The sequence below is a fragment of the Siphateles boraxobius genome, unplaced genomic scaffold, assembly GCF_051911475.1.
Source record: "Siphateles boraxobius isolate OS27281-9 unplaced genomic scaffold, OSU_SipBor_1 19, whole genome shotgun sequence".
In the NCBI taxonomy this organism is placed as follows: domain Eukaryota; kingdom Metazoa; phylum Chordata; class Actinopteri; order Cypriniformes; family Leuciscidae; genus Siphateles; species Siphateles boraxobius.
Genome location: NW_027508799.1, coordinates 18,835,170 through 18,847,620, shown reverse-complemented (window position 1 = coordinate 18,847,620; position 12,451 = coordinate 18,835,170). Strand labels below are relative to the sequence as shown.

The following is a 12,451-nucleotide window of genomic DNA, read 5'->3' as shown; positions in this document are numbered from 1 at the left end:
CAAACAAAAATGCAAAAAGTGCTAAATTATTAGTGAGATTTAGGTTTAAGGATGAACTAATAACATTAGAAGTGCCGTTTGGAACTTTATATTAATGACAAAATGAAATACTCTTCACTTTACTTGCACATAATTGTGCAGGATTCATTAGTGTATGTTTTTTTCTAAAGAAATTTAATAATTGTCTCTGCCTTTTGAAATTGCTTTTTTTGTAATGTAAACAAGGTTGGATGCGTGGCGAAAAATAATATCCAATAATATGATGGCCTAACATGTTTCCATCCATGTATTCAATCAAATCCCAGATAAAATCAAACTTGTTTTTTGTTCATTCTGCTTGTTTATTGTTTCTGTTTGGTTATTGGTTATATATTTTTTTTGTTTGTTTGTTTGTTTTTCTTCAGTTTATACATTTATTTCTGTTTGAAATAAGAATTTACCTCCTAAGAATGTCACCTAAGAATTTCACCCACTGTTGCACTTGTGTATATGGTTGTGTGACAATAAAAGGATTTGATTTGATTTGATTTGGTTTGTTTTTTGGTTGTTTGGATGTTGGTTTTGTTTGTTTAATGGTTGCATTTGGAATTTGTTCAGTTTAGATATTGGTTCTGTTTATGTAATGGTTTTGTTTGGATCTATGTTCTCTTTGTTAAAGATTATGTTTGTTTGCTTGTTTTTGGCTCTGCTTGAGTCTGGCATGTTTGTTATTTTGTTCTGTTTGTTTATTGTTTCTGTTTAGATCTTGTTTCTGTTTGCTTAATGGTTTTGTTTGGATCTTTGTTCTGTTAGTTTAAATGTTCTGTTGGTTTGTTTTTTGGCTCTGCTTGAGTCTTTGGCAGGTTTGTTTGGTTTTGTTTGGATGTAGGTTATGTTTGTGTATTGGTTCTGTTTCTTTTGTCTGCTTTGGTATTTAGTATGTTTCTTTATTGATTCAGTTAAAGAATTTTGTTTGGATCTTTGCTCTGTTAGTTTGATTGATCTGTTTGTTTGTTTGTCTGTGCTTGGTTGTTTGGTATGTTTGTTTTTTGTATGTTCTGGATATGTTTGTTAAATATGTTCTGTTTGGATGTAGGTTCTGTTTGTTTATTGATTTTGTTTAGACCTCTATTTATTGTTTGTTTTACTCTGCTTGTATATTTGGTACATTTGCTTATTGGTTCTGTTTATTAAATGGTTTTGTTTGGATTTTGTTCTCTTAATTGAAAGGTTTTGTTTGTTTGTACTGATAGGGTGTTTGGTAAGTTAATTTTTATTCTCTGTGCTTGGATGTTGGCATGTATTTTATTGGTTCTGTTTGTTTATTTGTTCTGTTTGAATGTTGGGCAGCTCATTCAATTTAAGGGAAATTTAAGTGGTTCAGCTCATTGGATAAGAGGTGCTTAATTTGGTTACAGTCTTAAACAATTCCTCAGGAAATCTGCTCCATTAACATGAACATAACTGCTAATTGTTGATTTTTATTGGTTGTTCTGCTATAAAATCTGCTATTGTAACTTGAATGCTCTCTAAAGACTAGTATAACTAGCAATTCTGAATGAATACTACAATTTAACTTTGATGTTCCATTATCTTGCATTATGTTCTGTTATGACCACGCCATTTCAGATACAACCCTGTATGTTCTGCAACCTCCCGGAGTAATGTCTAACAATATCCGGAGAAAAATGTATTTTCCAAACCAGAAAATAAATGATCATGCTGTCTTTGGCCCGCGCTCCAACATGATTTGAAGTCTGAGCTTGGATGTTTGCTTCATCTATCTTCACCAACCTACATTGTTTAGTCAACCTGCTGCTGTGTGTGAATAATGCTGAGTCTTCATCTTCACACACCTCTGTTTTAGTGAACGTGACCTTTGTTTAGCCGGTATTGACCACTGGACTCTCTCTAGTCAAGTCAAGTCACCTTCATTTATATAGCGCTTTGAACAATACAGATCGTTTCAAAGCAGCTTTGCAGTGATAATAGGAAATTAATGGAACAGAGATTGTTTTGGTGCATGCATCATTTTTTAGTTATTATATTAGTTAAAATAAGAGAAACTGATAGTCTTAAAGCAGCACATTTAATTCATAACACGGTAGCAGCCATTATTAAACCCATTGGTTTAGCTTCAGTCAGTTTTTATTTATTTTATTATTAAAATAACAGATGTTCTTGTAATATCTAATCAACATTCAACACCACTATACTAAATATGCTCATTACATTTTCATGAAATTACTCAGCCTGATCAGAAAAGCATGTTTAATGGACAACATTATGGTTTTAGCAGTAGAATACAAATGCTTTGAAACGTCTATGTGGGTTTAAGTAAATATACCAGTTTAGACCAGCATGAATGTCCATCTTGATTTATGCTGGTTTCGTGCTGTCAGGCTGTTAAACCAGTCAAACTGGTCTAAACAACACAAGCTGGGGACTAGCTAGACTTTCTAACAGGGAATTTTGTAAATTAAGAAAATACAGTTTGGACTTTTTTAGCAATGCATTTGTGCCTGAAGTATCCATATAGACATGTATAGTGTAATATCTCAACAGGTTATTAATATCAGGACAAGTGCTTCATGTCATCTTCTGAGTGTGTTAACTAAAGTTTCATCTTTTCATCAGGAAGAGCTTGTTAGTGGATCAATGTTGAGCAGCCGCTCATTGAGAGACTCTCTATTAAAGTCCCCATGAAATCAAAATGTATCTATTAGCTAGTGTGCTCTAAAACAATGACAACATTTGCGTTTAGACGATATAAGCATTCAAAACATACAGTCTCTCACTTCCACCAATATGGATCAATCATTTTGATGACATCACTCTGCACTTCATCAGATTCTCTGTCCAATCAAATGGTTTAAAGCATCCCACCACCTTCATATATATATATATATATATATATATAAATATATGTATAGCACTATATAGGGGAAAGAAAACGATTCAAAGAGTGTAAATATCCTTTCCATTGGGGCGAATGAAGTTTGGTTTCACATTAGTGTCACGTGAACCGCCGCAGTGTGCACACAGTCTGTCAGAGTGGATCACGTGCACGAGTCAACGCAAAACTTTCGGACCTATTTGAATTCTGCACAGAAATTATTAATATATTAATATTTTAAAGCGATATGGAGGAGAAATGGTTGGAGATTAGGAGAGAACTGCAGCTTTACCGAGGTCAACGGCTCTAGCTGAGCTGTGATATAAACTAAAACCTATTGGCTATTTTAAAAAAAGGGGAGGAGCTGTGCGATATATCCAGCCCTGTCTTCTTGCTTCAGTGGAAATTAAGTCAACACATTGTATGCTTTGCGTTTCAATGCACTTCAGTGGGCCTTTAAAGTTCAATTAACCCCATTTAAGTCTCTGTCAAGCTGCCTTCAACAAAACCATACAAATGAAGCAGTCAGCACTAGAGTCAGATTGAACAATCTCCACAATGACTGATTAATGAAGCTTCTCTTGATTGGCAACTTGAGCGCTTTGTCTAATTACAGGTTGATTTAAAATAACATTGATTTGATTGAGCTTTGAATCATTTCCACAGCACTAAGTGCCGTCCATTCATCTTTATATCAGACATAGAGCTGATCGATACGGTAGCAACATGTGATGTAAACAACACATAATTCAATGTGCATTGCTGCCAGGCTCTGAAACAAAGGCTTGTTTTGCACGGTAACTCTGTTAGTGTAGGAGGACATTCATTCAGACTGGATGGATGCCCGTTCAGAAAGCTGTGCTGTGCATCAGCCTTCGGCTAAAAGAGACCAGGATCATTTTTTACTGTGAGAATACATTTCCCACAGAGCCACACCTCACACACTTTCTTTCACACTTGTTCTCTTCCCTCTCTCCCTCTTTCTTTCTCACACACATATAATCGTAAATACAGAATAAAGGATCCTGCAATAATGCAAATGTTTTATCTTTGTTTTTTCCTGAAAAGCTAATTTCTTTCCAAAGATAAATGTTTAAAATGCTATTTTAAAAAACTACAGTTTTAACATTGATGGAAATGAGCAAAGATGTTTACATTTTTAAATAAATGGAGGAGTTTTTCATCAGCTAGTCTAATAACATTATGGCTTATGAAAATGTAAACAATTCATTTGTTTACCATAACTTGTTCGCCATAACTCAAATAGAACAGACTCTCCCCCATCCATAAGGATTTTAGACAAATTTAAAGATAAAAGATTAAGCCATGTATCAAAGTTCTAAGGTAAATCACACAATTACAAACTTTGATTTAAACAAAACAAGTTTATGAAAACTTGAAGGAACAAGACTACTTATTTTATGAGTGAATCAACTAATGAACTACTCATCCCATGAAGCATTGCAAATGACTAAATCGAATCAGAAAAAGGAATGGTACAAAATAGTCATTATAAATATAAAAAACTAAATATTTAAAGTTAATTTAGTCAGCATATTATGTCATTCTCAATGCATTATATATTCCGGACTTCAATATGCAACATTTCTTTAATTGTTGGATCTCTCTTCAGGGCACTATGGGTAGATTAATTCTTTGTTGGAAATTGTGTAATTAAAAACACTGAATATGAGCTCCTCTGCCTGCTATCTACAGAAAATAAAAGGTTTTTTACATGTGGAGTAGGTGACAGTAACACTTTTTAATGCCTCACACTTTTGAGGGGTGACAAAAAATGCACTTGAAAGACAAATGCAAAATTCACACGTCAGATGAAGGCATTTGGCAGATATTTTCACCAAGGATTACTCGTTCAAGTTATCCTTGAGGGAATCCAGGTTAGGAATAAACCCAGAGCCGTACAAGAGTACATTCAGCACCTGACACAATTTGACTTTTGTTCTCCCTCTTTTCGATGCTGTGTTGATGTAGATTCGGCTGTACGCCAGGCCTGACGCCATCCAGAGCGGATCAGGAGACTACGCTCTGCACATCACCAAGAGACTCCTGCAGTTTTACCAGGATTACTTCAAAGTCAAATATTCCCTCCCGAAATTAGGTAAGACGGGCGGTGAAATGTCTTCAGCTTTGTCTGGCTTCAATGAAATGACAATAAATGTTCTTCTCATGGGAAAGCGAGTGACTTTTCATTGCTTCATTTGTACTGCCAGTCGGTTCTGTGTGACTTCCTGTTTTGTGCCCGTGTGAAGAGGTGAGTCAATAGCAACTCAGTTCTTGCATTTATTGATCCCAAAAGCATTCTAGGCTGTTTGTGGTTGTGTTTTGTGTTGGGAATTAGAGCACACACACCATGCGTGTGGTGTTAAAGTGTGTGTAGTTTTAAGTGTTGTGGTGGACTGGCTCACATCAGACTGTGTCTCGCTCCATTGGGTTCCTGTCAGTTCTCTGACTTAATTTGAATACAGCCATCAATCTCTCTAGGCGTCTGTCTGTCACTCTCTTCTCCCGCCTGCTCTCTTCCTCTCTAAATGTGTGTGTTTGTGCATTTGTATGTAAGTCTGTGTATTTCAGTGCACATGTAATATTAATCATGTTCTTCTCGTAAATGCTCTCTGGGAAGAATTTGATCTGTTTGCTAATAGGGTTAAGACCTTCTCAGTATACACACACACAGACTACGTCTCAATGATTTTCTCTCTGAATTTCTTTCATTCTCATTTTCACCTTCTAGTAAATCCAGAGTAAGCTATTAACTGTGTTCGGGAACATGGCAGTCGGTCTGCTAGTTTGCAGCAGCTAATGACCATCCTAGACCAGCTAATACGACCAGCTTAAGCTTTTCCAGCAGGGGTTTCTAGGACTTTAAATCTGTAACTAAATCTGCAATTTAATACCAAATATTTAGAGTTGATAAAGAAAATTTATCACTCTTGCTAATGTTAGCATGTATTACCTTGTGAAAAAGAAATGTACTTAAAATCATCATGAAACGGAAGTTGCGATAGTCTTTTCTTTCTTTTTTTCAAAACGGCTTCTCAAAGAAGCAAACATGTAGAAGGGAACTTGATTTTGTCCTTCAGGAATTGACAGAATATTTGGATCGTTACGGTTTGCTATTGCTTCTGCTGAACGCAAATGAAGATGTTTGAAGAATATGGGAAACCAAATTGACTTCCATAGTATGTTAAAATAGAAGTCACTATAGAAGTCAATGGCACCCATCAACTGTTTGGTTACCCATATTCTACAAAATATCTTCTTCTGTGTTCAGCAGGAGAAGAAAATAATCATACAGGTTTCCTACAACTTGAGGCTGAGTAAATGATGACAGAGATTTATTTTTTGGGGATTTATTTAACTATCCCTTGAATATAAATTTAAGCTATGATATATTTTCTTTTAATTTTAAATAACAAGCAATTATTGTTAAAAACATTACATTCAGTTTGCACTTAAGTACTGTATTTTTTTTAAAGTATATTATTTAAAACTATGCGAAGTGGTCTTTCATAATAGTTATCAGAATATGACAATGGCTCAATAGTCTCTGGCTTGTGCTTCATACTGTCATGATTCTGCCCTCTTGCCCTTGATTTTCCCTATTCGTGAGGCAGGATCATGACAGAATCATGTTTTGTGTGCAAGCACATGGCTTAGTGTTCGGCCATGTGCTTGTGTTGTCTTGTTACGTAACTCCGCCCCCTTGTTACCCTCGTCTTGTCATTATTGTCTAGTCAGTTTCACCTGTCCTTGTCTAGTCAGCTTCACCTGTCTTTGTCATTAGTGTTCCCCTATTTCATCCCCTTGTGTTTGCTGTCCTGTGCCGGTTCATTGTGTCACACTTTGTGAGAATCTACCTGTGAGTAACTTGTCTTAGAAGAAAGTCTTGATCTTGTTTTTGCTGTTTGTTTAATAGTCTAGTTTTTGTCAAGTGTTATCTTGTTTAGTTATTCCTCGTTTTTATTGCCTCTGTTTTGCCCCCTCGTGGGTTTTGTTTTCCCTTGTTTTTTTGCTATAATAAACGTTGTGTGTTTGCATACCGTCTGCGCTTGGGTTCATCTGCTATCCTCATAACAGAATGAACCGGCCAACGCAGCACCCAGCAGACAGTATGCTTTCTTCTATCAATCACCAGTCGGATGATCTTCAACATTGGTGGCTGAAGACTATCTCTGATATGAAGCAGGGCAAGCTTCCTTTCCCTCCTCAGCGAGAGAGGTCCTTGAGGGAATACGTTCAGGTCGCGGATGAGAAGAGGTTTTTCCTGCCTGATTGCCTCTTCAATCGCTACCTCATAGCCGGTCTCAATGTTCCCCCTCCCTTGGCTGAACGGGAGAGACTGGTCCACTGCCCGTTCCGAGATATGGTGGACTGTTTGTCTCAGAAGGGGTCGCCGGCTTCCACCACCTTGTCACCACCTGCCAGGCTGCCAGTGATCCCGGAGGGTCAGGTTTTAGCCATTGTTACCCAGGGGAACCAGGCTCACTCCACTTCGACTCCCGAGGCGTCATCTGCACCCGCAAGTTTCCGTGGTAAACGAGGGAGACTGGTTTTGTGGGATTCCCCTTTAGAATCATCTTCATCTGAGCTTACCCAACCAGAGATGGTCTTCCCAGTTCCTGTTTTGTCTTCCGCTGAGCCCGTCCAGCTGATCATGAGTCCTGCTGTGACCATTGCTTCCCGAGCTAGGAGGAAGAGGGGAGCCTCCCATCCTTCGGCAAGCGGTGTCTGCTCGTAAGCGGATGCCTATCATTGTTGCTGCCGTGACTCTAGCAGACTACCTTGCCAAGCTTGTCAAGATCCTCGATGTGCCCGTCATGTCTTGTCCCGAGCCCACTGTGTCTGTGAGCTCTATTCCCAAGCCTACCACTGTGAGCGCCGCACCCGATCCTGTCCCTGAGAGTGCCGCACCCAAGCCTGTCCCTGGGAGCGTTGCACCCAAGCCTGCCACGGAGAGCGCTGCACCCAGTCCTGCCCCTTCGCCTGCTATATCCACCGTCAGGAGTCCCGTTTCCTCATCCTCTGTGTCCTCCGTGTCTAAATCTGTTGCTGCTACCACTGAAGCAGTATCCCAGTCTGTTTTCCCGGTCGCCCCTTTCTCCACTAATTCCCGGACTGTTTCCCCGTTCGTCCCTGTCTCCACCAGCCCCCGGACTGTTTCCCCGTTTGTCCCTGTCACCACTAGTTCTCGGACTGTTTTCCCTGTCTCCACTAAGCCCCGGACTGTTTCCCCCAAGACCTCCCCCCGTGTGTCTCTCATCCTCGTCCTCAGCCCTCATCCTCATCCTCAGCCCTCATCCCGTGGACCAAGACCCCCAGTCTTCCCATCTTCCCTGGATCTCCCCCCATGAACTCTGTTATTCCTCCTCCTCCTCTGCCATGTTTGTTTTTATTGTTCCATCCCAACCCTGTTATTGTTTTCTCTTGTATGCCTTTGTTAGTTTTTGTCATGTATTGTTGGTTTGTGTCTTTTTCACAGTCTGTCATGTGCCGTGTTTAATGTCTCCTTGAGGAGCGTCTTGAAGCCGCTCCTTAAGGTGTGGGTTCTGTCATGATTCTGCTGTCTTGCCCTTGATTTTCCCTAGTTGTGAGGCAGGATCATGACAGAATCCTGTTTTGTGTGCAAGCACATGGCTTCGTGTTCGGCCATGTGCTTGTGTTGTCTTGTTACATAACTCCGCCCCCTTGTTACCCTCGTCTTGTCATGATTGTCTAGTCAGCTTCACCTGTCTTTTTCATTAGTGTTCCCCTATTTCATCCCCTTATGTTTGCTGTCTTGTGCTGGTTCATTGTGTCACACTTTGTGAGAGTCTACCCGTGAGTAACTTGTCTTAGAAGAACGTCTTGATCTTGTATTTGCTGTTTGTTTGATAGTCTACTTTTTGCCAGGTGTTATCTTGTTTAGTTATTCCTCGTTTTTATTGCCTCTGTTTTGCCCCCTCGTGGATTTTGTTTTTCTGTTATAATAAGCGTTGTGTGTTTGCACACCGTCTGCGCTTGGGTTCATCTGCTATCCTCATAACACATACAGCTGTACGTTTTGTGCAGGATAGGATATAATCAAAAACTTCTATACAGTATCAGAACAAGATCGGCATCTTTTAAAACCTCTCAACATCTCCTCGTCCCACTAATGAGTCTTTTTCATTAATGTTGCTCTATTGACGTCCTGCAGGATCATTTCACTGAATCTTTTTAAACATACTGTATGTTGAACCCTTTAATGAGGCTGGAGATTTTATTCACCTGCTAAAAATATGGTCACGTCTGGCTGTTAAAATGTCACATCAAAGACGCTGCTTTTGCAAAGAAACAGTTTGTTTTCAACTCAGTTGGTGACCTTAAGATACTTTTGACATGTACGCATTAATGTTGCTTGTCACTGCTAAACTGAGGGCTGAGATGGTTTCAGCGTGCAGTGCGGCTTCATCTGAGAAATGATGTGGACGTAATGAATGCGTTCGTTACGTAAAGACACCATCTGTGTGTTGAGTGTTGGAGCAGTTGCAGCCCCTCTGGTCTCAAGACAGGGACATTCTGTCTTTCTGCTCATGCAAACGAGAAAAATACAGAGAAATGAAATCAAAGCGTACAGGTGAAAGATGCCACGCTAGGAGCAGACTACATTCAAGTCCTTGAAGCACCTCACACAGATGTGTTTTAAAAGCTTGTTACAGCTGTTTAAAGCTTCCGAACACTTAATCTTTTAAGGTTTATGTAGTCTTATGATGTTAGGCCATTTGTTTTGTTCCTTCTTTGACTTAAAGACTAAAGTTCTTTGTATCCGCGGCTCTTGGCATGTGATTCGTCGCTAATGGCATACCGATTTCTTATAGAAGAAACAACGACACAAACCACAACACGACCCATTCATCAAAGTGGCCCATTGTTCGCCCGCCGAATCTGAAGCAGAGTCCAATTAGAGCAACTTAATCAGAGCTGCCATTTACTGTGACTGGCAAATAAGAGACAAAGGACCACTTTCTCTGTTCCTCTCTTTCATTCACTCTCTCTTTTAAAGAGGGCAAATGGACTTTGTTGTCAGGTAGCATTTAATACTATCATTTGATGATCAGAAATCGGTTTCATGCCTTTGACGCAAAAGCTTCCAGAAGCTTCATCATCAGTGAAAGAGTCGCATGCAGAATGATAATAAGATGAAGAATCAGAGCGGAGTGTGTTTGCATCCATTTAGCTTTCATTACATCAACAAGTGTCTTCAGCTGCAAGAATCAAACTGTTGGATGCTTCTGGGAGTTGTGAGGACGCTCTTTAGGTCACAATGAACAGAGAAATAATCAAATCTGTCATAAGTGAGGGTTTGCATCAGAGTCGCTTTCACCGTCTGGTGCTGGTGCTTTGTGGGAAACAATGCTGCCAACAATGTATTTTATAGATTCAGTATTCAATATGGTAGTACGCTATTAGAACATGTTCAATATTACTTTAATAAAAACATGCTTCACTGTCAAATTTATTTATCATTTAAGATCTGATTTGACAGCTGGTCTGTTTGAGTCTACAGTCGATATGAAAAGTTGAAGACTGTAATGGAGAACATTATCTGTTTGTCAGAATAAAGAGACAGTGTGAGCGTTTGAAGAAGCATTTAACACGTCCTTTGAGAGGGACGTGATCTTTCTTAGACATTGATCTACAGTAAGTGCTTCTCAGAGAGAGATCAATGATCTATCAAGAAAAAGGCCGAGTCGCTCCAGACTCTTCTTAAGTCTGACAGCAGAATCTGAGTGACAGATACGGATGATTGCAAAAGGAAATCCAATGTGGACAGGTTCATTTTCCTTTGCTGTTAAAACTACAGAAGGATCAGCTGTGTGTGTGTGTGTGTTGTGTTGTGTTGTGTTGTGTTGTGTTGTGTTGTGTGTGTGATGGGGACTTGGAATAGATCCAGTCCATCGCAACTAAGACTAATCAAATCCCAGTGTCATTTATTTGCTGTTATTCTTTTTGAATTTCCTGCATGTTGATCCAGAAACAAGTTCCTCTTGGCTGGATCATGTAAAGCCCAGAGATCAGATCCAGCTCAGAATCACACATGTGACCTTCAGATTTATTTAAACCCACTGCATGATGGGAATGATGATATTTATCACAATCACCTTTGCCCCCACTTAATGAGATTACAGTAAGAATAGAGCATTCTGGGAAATTTCCTTAGTCATGGGAGATCGGTAACTGTGCCAGAGATTAAGAGATCAAACTATATGAATTAATATGAGAGAATGAGACATTAGAATTACAGCAGGATGTCTGAGGATATCTTTTAGATACCGTATATACAGTGTTTTCTGAGGTGAGTGATTGATTTTGAGGAGGATGAGACTGTTTTTTTATTTCCTTGTTTTGAATGAGTTCATTTCTTTGCTCATTTTTGCAGTTCATGTCCTCTGCAAGGACATCGTTCATTGCTATGTTCTAACCATCATTATTTATTATCAATATAACTTTGACACTGCCATTTCTCTTTTAGTTTGCTTCATCTTGCTCTTTTATTTCTTTCTTGCTCGCTCTTTCAGTCTCTTTCATCCCTAAATACTGTCACACAAAATCTACTCATCATCCCTCACTACTTCTTCAAAAACTGAAGCATAAGCTGCATTTTTAAATACCTATTTTTTGTGTCTCGATTGCTATCTCTGTGTGATTGTTCTGGGTACAAATTACAAATTATTGTCCTTAATACAAAAAATCCCAAGGATAATGGTAATCTCTTCTAGAATTCATTAAAGCTAATTATCAAGGTCGGACAAGGGGCGTTTTGAAACCGTCGCACCATCAATGTGAAATTGGCGGTCATAAAACTGAAGGGTATTTCACTAGAGATGAAAAATTAGGCACATTATAAAAGAATCACAAAGCTGCTGTATGTCTGATGAGTGAAGCTCTCCATCCTTCTTCTTTTACTGATAAACAACTTATAGAGTATTTGCCAAGTGTTTCTAAAACCTGACCTTTGACCCTTCAAGGTCTTCTATATGCTTACTAGTATGCTTTTAATTTTAACAGCATTTCCAGTATTTTAAAACGTGCCATTATGATTGATGAGCTCATTATGTTCAGAGATCGCTCCTTATTAGAGCACAAAATCATAATCCTCATCACAAGAAACAGAAACGTCTCAGGTTACGACTTTAACCATAGTTCACAGAGATAGGTCCAATGGATGGAATGAACGTCACAGGCGGGTGATGCATGACCAGGAAGAGATAAGAGTGCATCCGGTGAAACCGGCATTAGCTTCGAAAATTGCAGAAGCAAGTCGATCGCAGGGATGCAAGAAGTATGGCAGGGCGACATATCGCCTTGTTCCCTATCTCAGGGAACTATGGTTACAGTCGTAACCTGAGACGTTCCCTGTCAAGGAAACTCGCGATGCGTCGATGACGCTTTGGGAACGAGAATACCCAAATCGCCAAACTTTCAAATGCCTAAATGTCAGCCTGTTGTTATAACTACACTGAACACTAAGCACCTGAGACCTTGGGGTAGCGTCCAGGTCCAGGCTAAAAATCTGACGAATGTGAGCGGTGAGGA

At 39.3% G+C, this 12,451-nt stretch overlaps 1 protein-coding gene across 1 annotated transcript in view; it reads left to right on the top strand.

Annotated features, from left to right (window-relative positions):
• LOC143741710 (thyrotropin-releasing hormone-degrading ectoenzyme-like) overlaps positions 1 to 12,451 on the top strand; it is a 207,842-nt gene that overhangs the window by 8,754 nt on the left and 186,637 nt on the right. Inside the window, exon 3 of the mRNA XM_077234037.1 lies at positions 4,868 to 4,994. Coding sequence (XP_077090152.1) covers positions 4,868 to 4,994 — 127 coding nt within the window. The remainder of the gene's footprint in view (positions 1 to 4,867; positions 4,995 to 12,451) is intronic.